The sequence below is a fragment of the Pipistrellus hanaki genome (assembly GCF_964339955.1).
Source record: "Pipistrellus hanaki genome assembly, chromosome: 16".
In the NCBI taxonomy this organism is placed as follows: domain Eukaryota; kingdom Metazoa; phylum Chordata; class Mammalia; order Chiroptera; family Vespertilionidae; genus Pipistrellus; species Pipistrellus hanaki.
In genome coordinates this window covers 13,694,196-13,711,535 of record NC_140518.1, presented here as the reverse complement: position 1 = coordinate 13,711,535, position 17,340 = coordinate 13,694,196, and the positions used below count along the sequence as shown (strand labels likewise).

Sequence of the window (17,340 nt, the reverse complement as noted above, 5' to 3'; positions counted from 1 at the left end):
CCAAGTTTAAAGCTGTGAACAGAGTTGTGGGGAGCGGCTTGTTAATGAACATTTTAGAGGCCAGAGGTCACAGGTCTCAGCCTGCGAGATATTTTCTGTGATGCAGATTCTCATCTAAATCCCAGTGTCACGTGCAGGTGCTCAGGACCTGTTTCCATTCAAATTTTACACCTTCTTGCTGGGATATCCTGGCTTTAATATGGAATGAAATTTTATATATATATATATATATATATATATATATATATATATATGCTTAAAATTTTTCTTTTCCTTGCTCTAAATTTTAGAAACATCAGTACATTGATATTTTGTTTCTAGGGGAATAAGAAGTTGCTTTTTATTTGTAGGTGGTGCTTGAGAGGCATCCCTTCCTGTGGGGACTGTTGGGTGTCGGCATTAGTGCTGAGCAGGAACTGAGGTGTGGCAGGCGCTGGAGGACAGGGCAGTCCGGCCTCAGCGTGGCTGTGGCTCGGATTTAACTGGAGAGCGCCTGGCTCCTGGGAAGCGGTTTGCACAGGGCCTGGGTGGACAGCGGCCTCCCGCTTACTCCCCAGAACCCCTTGGTCATACTCATAGTCACACGCCTTTCTCTGGGTGTCACCGCTTTCTCAGCCTTTCCTTCCCACTCCCCCCCCCCTCCCCCCCGAAAACTCAGCTCCAGGGCAGGAGAGCCTGCTGTTCCCCACTGACCTTCCCCCCAAAGATCTAGGTCCTTTTCCTACACTGGCCAGAACCCAGGGCTCGTTCCACCGCCCTTCACCCTCGTCTGGGTGTCTTTTCCCGTTCTCCAGACCCTCTCCAAACTCTGTCCCCAACCTCAGCAGAAACAGCAATCTGGAGCCACGGCAGGAGGGGGAACACACTGTTCACGGATCAGCTGTGGTCACAAACCACAGGCCAAATCCTGCCCGGACACGCTCCAGGAGCCCTACCCCACAGGGAGATGGCCAAGCACTGGCCTAGATCACAAAGTGCCCTATGCACATTAGTTCAGGATCTTCCCATAATAATCCTGGGAGGGGGAAAGGATCACTGAGCCCATGAACCCATTTTCCAGAGGAAAAGGTGAACTGTCCTTTCCCAAGAACCATTTGGTAACTTGTGTCAGGGAAACACCCCAAACTGGTCATCTGCCTCAAGGTCAAGCTCTTTTAAACCGGGCCCTTCTCCCCTGGCAGCAAAGAGGACACGGGACGGGAGAAGCAGGGGCCTTTATTAGGGTCTGGCAGACGTGGGGGTGGAGGTGATACCCCAGGCCTGGGCCTAGGAACAGGCAAAGGGCCCTGGGAGCAGGAACCCAGGCCTCCCTGCCCCCACCTCTGGGCAACAGAGCACCAAGAACTGACAAGCAGGACCCTCCAGGGCCACAGCCTGGAGTGGAGTGCAAGATCCAGGCTTCTGCCTCCCCGCAGCGGGCGATCTGGGGAGCCCAGAGTGTCCTCCCCACCAGGATACAGTAGGGATGCTTCTTTGTCCCCCGGAAGAGAACAAACGCTTGTTCTCTGCGATGGGGGAGGGGCGGGGCTTGGGCCTCTCGGATGGACCGAGGAAGAGGCCAGAGGTGAGACCCCTGGGAGTTTCTGAGACTCCACCTTGCACTCGCGGCGTCTCCACGTGTCCTTCCCGTGGACTCTGGTGCACCGCGCAGAGTCTGGGCCAGGGCGGCTGGCTGATAGGCCAGTGGGAACCTGCTCCAAGACATCTGTGGGTTTCAGAGTGAGGGTTTCCCCGACACCAGATTCATCTCTATGTACACAGGACAGCGCCCCGGTGGCCAGGGAGCAGCCGCCAGGGGCTAGTAGGAGTAGCCACCCTTAGGGCCGAAGGGCTGGGCGGGACCGGCCAGCTCTGGGAGGTAGGCGGGGCTCTCGTCCAAGTGGGACAGGGGGACTGTGTCTTCCTCACTGACCGGCCTGTCGAACTCGGCCTTGAGAGCCGGACGCTGGTTGTCCGGGAAGGCCAGGGAGAAGAGGGCCTCGGGCTCGCACACAAACTTGTATACGTAGCGCTCTCCGGCCACCTGTGGGGAGAGAGGGTTGGGTCCGTCTAACGCTCTCCGGGTCCGTGCAGGGGTGGGGAAGGGGCCTAGGCACATGTGCGAAGTTCACTTCTCTCCATACTCGTTCCTCTAAGCAGCCAGCTCCCTTCTGGGGTTCAACTCTGATCTCAACCTCTCCAATGATGTGGACTTCCTAATGGTTAGCACTTTCTTGGGGGGATTGTCCACAATTTCTTGTCCCTTCCGACTGGCTCACTATCTCTGCTCCTGCAAACTCCCGAGAAGGCGCCTCTGTCCCCCCTGCCCCCCACCCTCTTGTCCCCGGGCCCTTAGCCCCTTGACCTTCTGCATGATGCCTTTCTCGTAATAGTATCGGAGGGAGCGGCTCAGTTTGTCGTAATTCATGGCGGGCCGGTTCTTCTGGATGCCCCAGAGCCTGGCGACCTGCGGGGAAACAGGAGGATTTGGGGATGGCGACGCTGGCTCAGCAGAGGAAACGTGAGCGGTGGGTCAGAGAAGGCACTGGAGATTTCCAGTGCACAACGCTGAGCGGGTCAGGCAAATAAGCACCGGCTCAGAGACCCCGGTTTGGTAAGAACTCGGCAACGATGATGGTGAAGACCCATGCCACCCGTTCCCAGGCTCGCTCATCGCCAGGCCCAAGACCCGTGGGAAGGAGGGGAGGGAACGTCGGGGAGGCCCACCTCCTCAGGCTCGATCAGCTTGAACTCCATCCCCCGGCCCGTCCAGGCGATGAAGTGAGCGTTGGTTGGGTCATCCAGCAGGGCCACCAGGAACTGCCACAGCTGCAGGGCGCCCCGGCGCTGGTAGGGCGGCCCCTCTCGGAATGCTCCCATCCCTTCCTGCTTGATGTCTCCTGGGGAGCACAGGGAGCAGGCGGGTAGGGCTTGCGCCTTTGGGTCCCCCTGGCAGCCTTCTCTCCCCAGGGGCCTTTCCGGGCCCTTTCTCATGAAAATGTCATGTGATTCCCAGGTGACACAGTCCGAGGGCACAGAGAAAAACCTGACCCTCTCATGAACAGTCACGTCTCTGACCTTCAAATCTCTCAGGGACGACACAGACATCCTCTGGGAATGGTCGCACAGGTTTCTCATAGCCATAGCCTTGAGGAGGAAGGTGGGGGGTCACTCAGATCTGGGGGGGGTTCACCGACGAGACCCCAGAGTGTCCAGAGGGATTCCTGGTCAGGAGACCCTCCCCCCCGTGGCAGGACCCCTTTCTGACCTGGAGGACTTGGCAGGGAGCGGGGGCTGCCTTACCCATGGTCCCGTCCCCTGGAGAGGGTCCGGGGAAACCCTCTGCATGGAGGTACATTGACGCACACCCGGGGACATCTGGGGGTAGAGAAAGAAGGGCGATGTTATTGGCGGCTGGGGCGGAGGTGGGGGCAGCAGGCCTACACACACTTAAGAACTTCCTGCCAGCCTGCTTTCCGGCTCTGTTCCCAGCTGCCTGCCTGCCTACCCCGGTCCCAGGGGAAGTTCACCCAGAGGGGGTGTGAGGCTGAGCCAGAGGGCAGGGGTGGCAGCAGCTGGGGTGGGTAAAGCTGTTCCACAAGGCCCAGGATTCCAGGGAGCAGCTGTTTCCTGTGAGTTTGGGGGGAGGAGGGAGGGATAGCGATGAACCTCCGGGGAAAGGGTACAGTGTCCACGTCTAAGACTCCCCTGGAATGGGCCAACCTCCGGTCAGCAGGTCAGATTCCCTGCCCAGTGTGCTATATGAGGGAGGGAGGAATCCATGGAGGAAAGGAGAGTGGGTGGGAGGGAGAGAGACTGCACGGATCTGTAATTAGGGAAGAGGCAGTGGGCACTGGGCCGGGTTTTTTTTTTTTTTTTCCAGCTCTGACAGCAGAGCCCATTCCACTCCGTTGGATTCCACTCCACAGGATGGAAACATCCCCGCTCCACCTGGAGGAGTTGGTGGTGCGAAGCCACCCATTCAAGTTCCAGCCCCTTGGCCCTCCACTCCCACCTATGAATGAGACGGTGAAACCTGACACCTCCGGGAGGAGGCGGGAGCGTGGGCTCATTCATGCATCCATTTTGTGAATGGAATTCCTGACTCCTTTCAGAGGAAGCTGGGGGGGGAGGGGCGGGAGTTCAAGGGCAAGTAACATGATCTCCTCCGGTCTACATCCTTTGAAGGTCAGCGGCAAGAGCGTCTCCCTCCGCTTTCCTGCATCTCCCTGCTGGCATGGCTCAGGCTTAGGCCCCGGGCGGAGGAGAGGAGTGCCCTTCTGGCCCTCACTCAGGCTCTGTGGTTCCTTCCCCTGCCCCTAAAAGACTGTGCTGAGCATCAGAAAAAGGGGAAATGCGAAAGCTCTGGCCAGCTCTGAGCCTATTCTAACGGCTGGATATTTTCCTCACGCAAGTGCATAGCAATTCAGTTGGGGATAGTAACAGTGTAACGAGCCAAGGTTTTCTGGGCCCTTCCTCACTGAGAAGGGCCATCCTTGTGCACTCGGGGCCTTAAACTACTGCTGTTGATGAATATATGGCTGAGTGCATCTCACTCCGGTAAACAGGGTGGAACTAGAGTTTACAGCAGCCCCTACTTCCGGTATCCAGCTCTGGCCAAGATGGCGGGCTTGAACAGGTTGTATTAACCCTGAGTCCCAACTGGGAACTAGGAACCTGGCTAGTTTCAAGTTCATGTTTCTCTTCATTCAAATCCCTTCGTATTAAAAAAAAAAAAAAAAAATGCTTTTATTGATTTTAAAGAGAGGAAAGGAGAGGGAGAGAAACATCAATGATGAGAGAGAATCATTGATCAGCTGCCTCCTGCACATCCCAGACTGGGGATCCAGCCTGAATTGGGAATTGAACTCTGACCTCCTGGTTCACGGGTCAACCCTCAACTGATGAATCACCCTGGGCTCCCTTCCTATTGTTAAGCATCCCTGGGACTGAGAATAACCTATTAATCTTTGTATCCTCTAAATTCACAAATTCATACTCCTCCAGCAGTACTATGGACTCTACAGGTGATTAAACTCTCAAGCACCTGTTAAATAGACACAGAAAGAAATGGCTTAACTTGCCTATTACATCACATGCTACCTGAGGGGTAAGGACCTACATCCCATTTATTTTTTTATCTGAATATAAAGCTTGCTGACTGAAAAAAAATGACAATTCTTTCGAACCCATGAAGAAAGTGAATGGGTTGGCTTTGTGAACTAGTAAAAAGAGAGGAAGATAAAGAACTTGGGGGAAAGACGTTCTGGGGGGTTATCACATGCCACCCCGCCCAGCAACCTCACCCCGACCCCTCCCACCTGAGAGGTCTCTTACCCGAGTCATAGGCGAAGTCCGTCTGCTCTTGTTTGATCACCACCCCCGCCCCTGGGTACCTGTGCCCATTGACCCCACCCTGGCCCATGGCCAGCTGTTCGTACAGGGGGTCCAGGTATTCCTGCTTGAAGCTCTGCTGGGGGTAGGGTGGGCAGGGCTCCGACAGCTGGTGCTGGTAGGGGGTTGGGAGGGGGTCCCGGCCCCCTCCCTGAGAGGAGGTGAAGGAGTGGCACAAATCCAAGGGCTGCTGGAAGACAGAGCTGGACAGGGGGGGATGGAGAAGGAGGAGAGCATTAGATGAAGTCCTCCCCAAAGCTTGCAGAGTGGGCTCCAGGGTGGGTGTGGGTGTCAATATCCCTCCCCCCCTACCTCCCCCCACACCAGGTCACTAAGGGGCAGATGGAGGACCCTCAGCTCCCATTCTGGGGGGGTCTCCTTACCTATGCTCCCCGAGGTACCCATGGCCAGGGGGGGGCTGGGAGGTGCCAGAGGATCTCACGAAACTCCGTTGTTCTGCCCGGGGATAGGGCGGCAGGGGCGGCTGTCCGGGGGCACCGGGGGCGGGGGACTTGATGGCGATTTGTCTAGGGGGGTCATAGGCACTGGAGTTGAGGGGGAGACGGGGGTGAGGGGGCAGAAAAGCCAGGCGAGCATCTTCGAACCCTTCAGCCATCCCCAGAGAAGTCAGGGCACGGGGTTAGAGGAGAAGGAAGAGGACAGGGTGCCGGGAAAGGAACGGCAGGAGCCAGACAAGGCCCCGAATGACTTTTTCACCCTTTGTACATGCTCACGCGGGGTGTGGTCTTGGGCACACTGCCCCGCAGCCCAGAGCCACTGACTGGGCTTCTTCAGTGGGAACAAACGTGGCCAGCCTTCGCACACAGCCCCGGGGCCCACTCCTAACTGCTCGGAGGATACCCTCCCTGCACCGCTCCCTTCCGGGAGCTCGGAAATCCTTTCTGTCCTCTCACGTGCATTTATTTATTTATTTATTTATTATTGATTTTTTACAGAGAGGAAGGGAGAGGGACAGAGAGCTAGAAACGTCGATGAGAGAGAAACATCGACCAGCTGCCTCCTGCACACCCCCAACCAGGGATGTGCCCGCAACCAACGCACATGCCCCTGACCGGAATCGAACCCGGGACCCTCCAGTCCGCAGACCGACGCTCTATCCACTGAGCCAAACCGGTTTCGGCTCACGTGCATTTCATTTCAACTGCTGCCTCTGCTCACGAGTGCCCCTCCCTCCTCCGTCGCGGGGCGGCCCTCACCTGGAGTAAAGGCACTGCTCGCCATGGTGGTAGGGGAGAGGCGGCTTCCTGCTGCAGGACAGGGCCGGGTCTGCGCGGGGACTCTGGGGCTCCTTCTTGATCCTGGTGGTGGGGCTGTGGAAAGCTACTGTGGGGGTGGAAGGGGGCAGAGCGGGCAGAGTGTCTCAGAAGAGGCAGTGAGGGCTTCCTCCACTCGCTGCTCTCCGAGGGCCGGCTGGGGGACCGGCACAGCCTGGGCCCTGCTCTGGGTCTCCACACGTTTAAGCATTAAGCAGTTTGGCTACTTGTACGTTATGTCTAGTTTTATCCATCGGGAAAATGTCTAATATTAACCAAAGAAATGGTCCCGAATTCAACATTTCACACAATCCAAAACCCACCCCAAAAAGACACCTTTGTAGGGGCGAGCACTTTGAATCTCGGGCCTGTGGTTTTCCCGAGCGCCCTGGAAAATTCCGAGGGAGAGGGATGCTTTCTTATTTGGAGCTGTAAAGAATCTTCCTCTTTCTGGTGGAGGCTGGGTGTGAGCCACTCACATGTCAGCTGACGAGCGTTATACACAGACTCCTAATTATCTGTGAACATGGGCCTGGCCTGTGGCCTCTGCTGGGTCCTCAAACTCCAGCCACCAGGCGGAGGAGCAACGAGTTGGGTCCAAGTTGGCAGAGTGTGAGGCTCTGTCCTACTGCAGCCGGGTCAAATGCCTACTACCAACCCCATCTGTTATCTGCTGTTTCCGGGTCTGTGTGCCCTGTTTCATTTCATTTAGGAAGACAATTGAGAGCAAAGTATCTGACATTAAAGCAGGAACTATTGACATTTGGGCCAGATAATGTTTTGTTGGGCGGGGGGTGGGGGTGAGGGTATCTCCTGAGCATTGTATAGGGCAATGGTCGGCAAACTCATTAGTCAACAGAGCCAAATATCAACAGTACAATGATATTTTGAGAGCCAAATTTCTTAAACTTAAACTTCTTCTAACGCCACTTCTTCGAAATAGACTCGCCCAGGCCGTGGTATTTTGTGGAAGAGCCACACTCAAGGGGCCAAAGAGCTGCTTGTGGCTGGCGAGCCGCAGTTTGCAGACCACGGGTATAGGGTATTTAGTAGCATCCCACGATACTCTCCCCACTAGGGGCCGGTAGCATCTAGTTCCAGTGTGGCAACTAAAAATGTCTACAGACATTGCTAATTGGTTGGGGGCACGAGATAGCTCCCAAGTTGCATGGAAGTAACGTGGAATGGTAGAACTGGGCCCTGCTGAACTGGCCGAAGCCTGCCCACTTCGGAAACCAGGGGATGGCGGACCAGAGAGATGAAGTGCCTGCTCCGAGGCCACACAGCTAAGGTGGAGAAAGCCCCATTGGAGCCAAGGTCTTTGAGTCCAAACCCGAGAATGGGGAGCCCTGCCCTCCACCCCTCTCTTTAGGAGAGAACGAGTTGATCTTTTGTGATTCTCTGTTCCTGTGACTCATTTCCTGCCCTTCCCCACTCCCCATCCCCTCTACCCAGGGCCCTCTACTCACAGTTCTCTGAATGGAAATCAGGAACAAACTGTTCATCACTATCTGGTACCTGAGCTGCGAAGAGAGGTCAAAGGTGAGTCTAGATTGGGGGTTGAGGGGGTGGGGGTTGGGCCTTGGATGGCAGCCCCTGGGAGCTACCATTAAAGCAGCCCAGCAGATCAGCACCCACCCCAAAACAGCCTTCCTAGAAAGAAAGGCAACTCCGCACCAGGTCCTAGCGCCCTCCATCTCTGGCTCCATTGAGACCCTGGAGGGGAGAGGCTGCAGATTCTCAGAACCTGTCTGAGCAGATTCCAGTCTTTTCCAAGATGCTTTGTCTTTGTTCCCTCCATGTTTCCGCAGTGAAGACAGCCCTGCCCCTCAGAGTTTACAAAGCCCTCTCAAAGCAACAGCAGTCACCGCTGGGATGGGCAGGCATGACAAGGAGTGAGAGCCTGTGGACTTTGAATCACAGGGGAGATTCTGACTCTGGGCAGGAATCTGCATTGTATACAACCTACAAAGTGAAATCTAGAACTCTAGATCCCAGGAAGAGATGGAACGGAGAAAAGAGGGTGGTTGGAGGCAGGTTAAAAAAAAGGGATGAGAATGGAGGGGAAGAGGCTGGGGATCCTGGGAGGTCAGGGCCTCATCCCTTTGATGTGCAGCTAGGAGAGAGAAGGGCTCCCAAGCTTGGAAGTTCTCAAAGGAGCATTCCCAGTGTTCCAGCGTGGGAGGTGCTGGGTTTGGGATTTCGGCAGCAAAACTAAACTAGAACAGTAGCTCACCCATGGCCTCCAACCTGGACATCTGGGTTGATTCATAGTCCTTATCCTGGTCTCACCAACTCCTTTAGGTGGGTCTACCGCTGAGTACCTCCCCTGACTCCAGAGTCTTTGCCCAGGTTTGCCCCTCTCTCAAGACTAGGTTATAACAGGAAGGGAAAAGGAAGACACCAAGAACTTCCTGATAGGCCAAGAAGAGAGGGGCTCAAAGGTGAGGGGCTGGTACCCAAGGAGACTGCTCTCAGGTTAGACCGTGGAGAGGCTGATGGATAAGATGATCAGAATCAGGAATGGCTGGTAAGGGTGAGGGTTCAAGGAGACGGCTGGAGAACACCCTCACTCGTTCTCGCCTGTACAACTAGACACCCCATTTGCGAAGGCTCCATAGTATCTTCCTTGGTGATTTCAGCCACAGCCTCTAATCAAAACTCGCCACTTCCACTCTCACCTGCTAGTCAGGTGTTCTCCACATAGCTGTCAGGGCCACAGAAGTCAAATCCCTTCGCTCTCCTGCTTAAAGTGCGAATCCCAAACTCTTCCCCTCGGCCTCCAAGGCCCCGCATGGTCTGATGCGTTTACCTCTTTGACCTGCCTGTGCTGGCCCTTTACTCTCCCAAGCGCTGGTCTCTTTTCAAAGCTCGTCAGCTTGATCCCTCTTCCCCAGATCTTTGTCTGCCTATTTTTTTTCTGGCCACCGAAGTTTTAGTTCACTTTGTCACCTCCTCAGAGGTCTTCTCTGACCACCCAGCCCAGAGGTCCCCCTCCCACTCCTTTCTTGCATCCGTTTTATTTCTTCCCCAGCACGACATGGGAACCTGAACTTATTAACTATGTTCACGTATTTATTGTCCATCTCTTCTACCAGAAAGGCAAGCTTGCTGAGAGCATGGGGCTTATCTGTCTTTTTTAAAAATATATATATATTTTATTGATTTTTTACAGAGAGGAAGGGAGAGGGATAGAGAATTAGAAACATCGATGAGAGAGAATCATTGATCAGCTGCCTCTTGCACACCCCCTACTGGGGATGTGCCCGCAACCAAGGTACATGCCCTGGACCGGAATCGAACCTGGGACCTTTCAGTCTGCAGGCCGACGCTCTACCCACTGAGCCAAACCCGTTTCAGCTTATCTGTCTTGTTCATCTGATTCCCCAGTGCCCCAGGAATGGCGTCTGGCTCACAATAGGCTCTCCACGCATTATTTGTCAACTTTGTGAATAAAGATAGAATGACCTCTGTCCTCAGGCTGATGGGAGCCGGGATGGTAGGCCTGGGAGCAAGAAGGAAGAGATCCCAACCAACCAACCAACCAGCCAACCAGCCCTTCCTCACCCTGAGGGCTCCCCTCTCTCCACCACCAGGTACCATTTGATTAGAGGCAGGTCCTCCGGGGAAAACCCTTCTCACGTGGCACACGTTAGGCGGTGGCAGAAAAATTCTTCACCAACTTGCTTTAAATATCATGTTTGGTCTTGAGTGCACGCCACTCTTTAAAACTTAAGAGTTTTATTAAAATAGATGTTTAGATCCTAAAATGGATGTTTATAGGCAGTTGACTTCTTGACAGAGAGATTGGGCAGAGGGGGGTTTAAGAATCAGGAGCCACCAACAGCTAAAGACTTGATGAAACCTCAACGTAAAACAACTCTAAAGTGATCAAGTAAGTCAGTAGGACATGACACCCCTTGGCAAAAACAAAAACACACACAGGGAGCACACGTCTTTTCAGAAGCCCCACTCTAGGGCACAAAAGCAACCGTTTCCTAACTGGCCCGGATCAAGAGCCTGGGCACATTGTTAAAACAGGGATTCCAAGCCACCCCCAAGTCTCATTCCATAGGCAGTTTTATTTATTTTTTTCATTTAAATATATTTTATTGATTTTTCACAGAGAGGAAGAGAGAGGGATAGAGAGTTAGAAACATCGATGAGAGAGAATCATCGATCAGCTGCCTCCTGCACACCCCCTACTGGGGATGTGCCCGCAACCAAGGTACATGCCCTTGCCCGGAATCGAACCTGGGACCCTTCAGTCCGCAGGCCGATGCTCTATCCACTGAGCCAAACCGGTTTCGGCATAGGCAGCTTTATTTTTAACAAGTGCCGTAAGAATGGGCATGATTGGTGCAGGCCCACGTTCGCCCATGCCGTGCTCTCTGGCCCAGCCACAGGGGGCTGGACGGGGTACCGGGAGCGGGATGAGCAGCATTTCCCGCCCTGCTGCACAGGCGAGGCGGGCCTGCGGGCGGAGGAGGGGGTGCAGACCCCGGGGAGGCTGACGCACACGAGTCCCCTCTGGGGCTTCGTTAGCTGCTGCTTTCCTCTGAGGTGACGGCTGGGGCATCTCCCACTGACGTCACATGCCAGCTCACATGAGAGCCCTAGGGCTCGTCCTGCCCTCCCTTCTAGCCCAGGCCTGAAGACGTGGCCAGGATCTCCGCTCCACAGCAGTCCCGGGGGCTGAGGGCCACCCCCGCACACAGACCACACTCCAGAGGAGGCCGTGCCATCCTCTTCCCGGGGCCAGGACAAGTCAGTGGAGGCAAAGGGCTGTGGCCTGAACCCCAGTCCCTGACTGGCCCTTCCCTAGATCACTGGCTTCTCCCAAAGGGGCGGGGCAGGGCCGCAGTTGCTCAGAAACTATTAACAAAGATGGAAATAGGGACGGGAGGCCCGGCCCGGTTTGGCTCAGTGGGTAGAGCATCGGCCTGTGGACTGAAGGGTCCCGGGTTTGATTCCGGTCAAGGGCAGGTACCTCGGTTGCGGGCTCGACCCGGGAGGCAATCAATTGATACATCCATGTTTCTCTCTCTGTCTCTCCCCCTTCCTTCCACTCCCTCTAAAAAATCAGTGGGAAAATATGCCGGGGTGAGGACTGACAACAACAAAAAGAAATAGAAACAGTAATCTTTAACACTGCACCTCACCTTCCTGGAGAGCAGATTTCTAGTGACCATGTTTGGTCCTGAGTGTACGCCATTCTTTATTTATTTGTTAACTTGGCTGAGATTTGGCTGCCAAGCCAGTGTGCCAGTCTTCCCCCAACCCCACCCTGGCACTAAGGTCGCGGTTATCTGCCTGTGGGCATGGCAGGTGCTGAAGGATGGGAAACGTGCCAAGCCAGCAAAATGCCCAAAGAGAGAATTTTTAGGGCACATCCTTCCCACGAGGAGGCTGGGGGTAGTAGGAGAGGAGGGGCTTGGGGACTTCCCAAGCAGCTAATTCCACCTCAGATGAGCCTCTCACCATCGCCACGTAAGCCCCAGCACCATCTCCCCTCCCGGGGCCCAATCGCGGGAGGAAGGGGCCTTTTAAGGAATCCTAGTGGAGAGGCGGGAGCCATTCCCCAAAGCTTCTGCTCCTTTGTGTCAGCACTGGCCTCAGCTCCCACCCTTCCCCTGCCCCCATCCTCTGTTCGGGAAGGAACCAGTTCTGTGCCAGTGGAGGAGACCTCTGTCCCCAGGAACCTTCTAGAAGAGATGGAGCCAGAAACATGTAGAAGGAGGTGTTCTTGCTAAAAGACTGGGGGATGGGATTAACCCCATCTCTCCCCACAGACAAGCTAAGGCTCTGGCGGGCATACCCAGGGATTCACCCCCCCCCCCAATTCCTTTACTTCACGGCAGCACACGAGTAACCCCCCCCCCCCAGCCCCCATGCACACCCTTCCCACAAAGGGTCTCCTTTGGGTTTACAAAGACAATGGGGGAAACCAAGGGCAAGGGGACTGGAGACCTCGGCGGCGGGGGGACTGAGAGCAGTGATTCTTAGGAAAAGGGGAGCAGAGACCCACCTCTGAGAATCTCATAAGGGCAAGGATCATTCTATTTCTAGAAAAACCCACATTCCTTTGTGTATGGCACACCCCAACATTTCACCGTGTCAGAGAGCGCTAGGCCCCCTGCAATTCCTCTGCAGAGCTCCTCGGCTGCACAGACCCACACAAAGGCCATCGATGGCCGGGAGTCAGCGTGTCATTGTTCCCCAGGGCCCCCACAAGCCGGGAAAGCAACCCTGGACCCAAAGCAGCACACCTTTTGCCATAACCAGCGCGGCATGGGCTCAGCCTCCTGAGCTTGCGTTTCCGGACAGCAGCCGGATCCTTTCTCCGGCAACTCAACAGATCCAGGCACCCCGAAACCAGAATGCCCTCTTGGACTCACTGTACCCCCCTTTGCTCTATCTAGAAAAACCCCAACCCCAAAGACAGCTGAACTGCCTGCCCCTACAGAACCCCACTCACACTCACCCCCAATGATGACCGGACAGACTCCGAACCCACAATCACATCGACCTGGATCCAACCTGGGCATCCATGGACTGTTTCACAATCCTCGCACCCCCAATCCCCCCCCTACACACACACACACACACACACACACACTACAAGGACCTGCTGCTGCTTTCCAAATTGGGGCTGTAGGAAAGATTCAGGCTGAGGGAGGCCGGTTGGACTCCAGCCCCCATTCCCACAGCTGCACCCCATTTCTGGCAGGTTTCCAAAGGGGCTGGCCCCTCCCTGCCACCCCAAAGCTCCCCCTGGGCGGCAGGGGCCACTGACCTGGTGGGAAGAGGCAGGAGAGGAGGCTGGGGTGGTGCTGGGGTGGAGCAGGGGGGCAGGGCCCCGGCAGCTGCATCTGTCTCCACAGAGAGAATGCGAAGGAGCAAGCGGCCTCAGCACCCCCCCTCAGGCCTGGCCATCCATCGCCAGCTGGGAACCTGAGCTGCTCCCTCAGAAGGAAGGAGAGGGAACCAAGGAGATCCCAGCGCTGGCGCCCCCCCCACTCCGTCCTACGATCCCCACCCCCACCTCCCCACCCACTGGATTTAAATGCACAGACACTTGCAGGACAGCAGCATGAAGCACACACGCTCACCGTCGCACACTGACACACGCAGAGAGACACACACGTACAGTCAGTCCCCGGACCCCCTCCGCCAAGGGGTGGGGCTTCCGAGGTGGAGAGACGATGATGAGAACATTTTCCTCTCCTTCCCATTCCAACCCGGGCACCAATGGACCAGCGGCTGCCCACATGCCAGCCTCTGAGCCCACTCCTCAGCCCCGGGAGGTGCCCACTGCGGGGAGCACTGGGACCCTCAGCTGACAGACAGACAAGGAGCCTGGTGAGCCAGACAGAGATCAGGCGCTGGGAAAGGAAGTCTTTGAGAGACGTGGAAACTGACACCTCTGCGTTCCCCAGCGCCAGCCCAGCTCCGGAACCTCGGGACCTCAGGAGGAGGCTGGGCGGGCTGGGCATAGCTCTGCCTGTAGCTCGCAGCTGGGCACCCGGGGCTTGCTGAGTCTGGAAGATGTGCACGGTACCCCAGAGCCCCCAGAGAGCCACGGATTCCACAAAGTGTTTCCAGCACTTGCTCTATGCGAAGTAGTGTAACACCTATGTTTTTGGGGACACCACACTGGTCAGGACAGATGTAGTCTCACTCCAAGGACCTAATCAGGAATCTCCCCTTCCTACCCCAAGCCTTTATAGAGGGTTCCGGAGGAGCAGGGTTTGAGCTTTAAAACAATCACCAAGGATGCCCAGACGGAGGGCTGGGGAGATTCTAAAGAAGAGAAAAGCCTTCGGAAAGGTTTCTCGGTTTCCAGAGAGTTAAAATAAGGGACCCTGAGATGGGCCCTTCCTCCTTAGAGACCAAACGCCATTCGCCTCCTGCCTGCAGCCCCACCAGTGACACCCTCAGGCCCCACCAAAACACACCAATGCCTCCAACCAGGAGACCCCCGAACGCTCCCCACTGAGCCAAGGCCCAGCTCCTGACCCCACCTCAGCCAGCTTGCAGCTACAGCTAACCCACCGCACACAAGTGGGGGAATCTGCCTGGGGAGGAGGGATTCAGGAGGAAAGGAGGAGGATCCGTTGCCATCAGAATTACAATCAAGGCTATTAGGGGAAGGGGGGGGCTCAGAGCCCTCTTTGACAAAGTGCTGCAAAAAAGAATTAATTTAAACGTTTGTTGTTCTTTTGGCTCAGACAGAACGTTGTTTGGCAACTGGGAATTGGGAAGCAGAGGAAGCAAGAATTTAGGTAAAAACCAATGTTTTGGCAACTCCTGAAGATACGTAACAAATTAATTGCTCTTTCTCCTCATCTTCCTGTCCCTCACACCCCTCCCCCCAACGCCCCAACACACACCTCAGCCCGGCGGCGGCTGCCAAATAAACTTTGCAAATGAAAATTTCAACCAGGAAAACGGGCCTGGGGCCAAGTTCCATTCAAATAAGCAAATACCCCACACAATGGTCTGATTCATCCCCAGGCCTAGTTACACAAGCCCGGCTCAGGGCAGAGAAAATAAATATCAGTATAAGTGTCCATGCTGGGTGCTGGGGACCAGAAAGGCAGGGGCCTTGGGGAGGGGGCACTGGAGAGCTTCTGAGGCCAGGGAGAGAGGAAGTGGGCTGGGTTGGAATAGTGGGGTTGAGAGCACCCCCCCCCATACACACACACACACACACACACACACACACACACACACACCCCAGTAATGGAAAAGGTCATAGAACTACTCACCTTCAGCGAGCCACGTCTCCTGGAAGTGACTTAGATCCTGGAAGAGATCTGAGGGGTGAATAATGGAATTGGAGAAGGTGAGGTGGAGGTGATGGTGAGAGAGGGGGAACCCCAGCGAGCCCGGAGACCCCCCTCCGGGCCAAGAGTGACCCGAGTCCCTTGGAGGAGGGCGAGTCTTTTTGGCAAAAAGGGTGGGGGCTCCAGGATCGGTCCTTTGGGGAGGGGTGTGTGGTGGGGAGGGGAGCGGTGCTCTCTCCGGCTCTTTACCTTCGGAGTCGGGGGGCGGCAGGGAGCCGGGGTCCATGAGTTTCCCCTGCGGGACCATCAGCGCTTCGCGCAAGCTCCCATTTCCGGGAGATTTCTACGGGGAAGGAGAAGAATGCCCCTTCATCACCCTGAGGTCGGCTGGTCTAGGCGGCGGGACGGGGTTCTCGGGGTGATTCAGGGGCCGGGCAACCCAGGACCGACCCCCTGGGGCCTCGGGGCAGGGGCTGCGGGGCGAGGTGCAGGGCGGGGGCCCCCCCGAGCGTGGAGGCGGGCGCGGCGCTCACGCTGCAGAAGGTGTAGGGCACTTGCTGGTCCAAGTATCCGCCTTTCATCCTCCGCTCCATCCGGCCGCTCCCTCCGGCCGCGAGGCCCGGGCCCCGCGCGGGGGCAGAGACCTGGGAGGGGGGCGGGCTGCGTTCGCACACCGTCCAGGGAAAGCAGCGGGGCGGGGTGGGTAGGTAAGGGCGACGGGGAGAGGGGACCGTCCCCAGGCTCTGGGTCCGACGGGCAAAACTTCTCCGACTCACTCGGGCGATTGGTGGGGTTTCGCTTGCCGAGCTCGGAGCGCCGTCGCCACCCCCCTCCCGCCAGAGGAGGTCCCACCTGCTCCCGGGAGCCGGCCGGGCTCGCGGTTTCGGCTGCTTTCTGCAGCCCTGCTCTACCCGGGCTCGGTTACATAAGACGTGCGTGTGTGTGTGTGTGTGTGTGTGTGTGCGCGCGCGCGCGCCGAGGAGCGGGCAGGGCGCGCACCATCCGCACGCCCACAACTCCCGCGCCCCCTCCAGCCCTGAATTCCCAGCGCCTCCCTCTCACCGCCGCCCTGGAATCTGCGGGGGTGACAGTGAGAGCGTGGGGGTGTGTGTGTTGAAGGCGAGGCAGGGGATCGCGGGCAGAGAGTCCCTCCCTCTTCCTCCCGCAGCCTCACCTGAGGCCGGGGCTCCTGTGCTGGAGACGCGGGGGGTCCTGGGCATGCTCCGGGGCGGCGGCGAGGCCGCGGGGCTAGGCCGGAGCGCGGCGGCCCGGGCCTCGGGTCCCCAGCGCACGAGCTAGTTTTCCGGGCGCGGCGGACAGTTGTGTGCCCGGGGGAGCCGCCGATTGGTGCATTTCCCTTGCCTCTCGGCCCAAGCTCTCTCCCCCTGGCCCCCCCAAACCCGTTCCCTTTGTTTCATTGACTTTTGTGAATGAAACCCCAGGGCCGGGCACGTCCGCCAATCCGGAGACTCGCATGGCCAAGCCGAGGGGCGGAGTTTCCCAGTCGCGGCGGCCAATCAGAAAGCAGGGGCTGCTTCCTGGCTTCATTCACTGCCCGGGCTCTCATTCATAAAAAAATAAACTCGCGGCCGGAGTTCATTCAGAAAGAGCCGAGAGGGAAAGAGGGACGCCGAGGACTCGATGGCTCCTCCGAGGGGCTCGGCGGCGGCCCTGGGTCTGAGGCTCGGCGAGCCCCTCCGCTGGCGTCTGCCCGCGTCCCTGTGCCTCTGCATGGACGTGGGAGTGTGATCGTGTCTGCGTAGGCGCCCTGGGAGGGGAGGTGAGCGGACTTGTGTGCCCGGAGGAACAATAATAATTAGCGCTTATGAAACGCTCCTCTTCCACGTGCTCATTTCATCCCCATAACCTGGCGAGGTGGCTCTATTGTCTCCATTTTGCGGAGA

General features: G+C 56.7%; 1 protein-coding gene across 8 annotated transcripts; it reads right to left on the bottom strand.

Moving 5' to 3' along the window:
• Nucleotides 1-1,199: 1,199 nt before the first annotated feature.
• On the bottom strand, nucleotides 1,200-16,775 carry ETV4 (ETS variant transcription factor 4). 8 transcript variants are annotated; one of them, XM_084863764.1, is made up of 13 exons: nucleotides 16,611-16,775; nucleotides 15,887-16,080; nucleotides 15,686-15,779; nucleotides 15,419-15,466; nucleotides 8,117-8,170; nucleotides 6,591-6,717; nucleotides 5,757-5,918; nucleotides 5,317-5,576; nucleotides 3,283-3,357; nucleotides 3,058-3,126; nucleotides 2,707-2,879; nucleotides 2,345-2,446; nucleotides 1,200-2,023 (listed from the first exon to the last, which is right to left on the bottom strand). In XM_084863764.1, the coding sequence occupies exons 1-13, from the start codon at nucleotides 16,654-16,656 to the stop codon at nucleotides 1,799-1,801; spliced, it is 1,629 nt and encodes a 542-aa protein (XP_084719890.1). In that variant the 5' UTR covers nucleotides 16,657-16,775; the 3' UTR covers nucleotides 1,200-1,798. The 8 variants fall into 8 exon arrangements, with proteins under 8 accessions (XP_084719890.1, XP_084719891.1, XP_084719893.1 ...); XM_084863765.1 differs by having other exon boundaries at nucleotides 5,757-5,900; XM_084863767.1 differs by having other exon boundaries at nucleotides 15,970-16,080; nucleotides 16,611-16,737.
• Nucleotides 16,776-17,340: the final 565 nt, after the last annotated feature.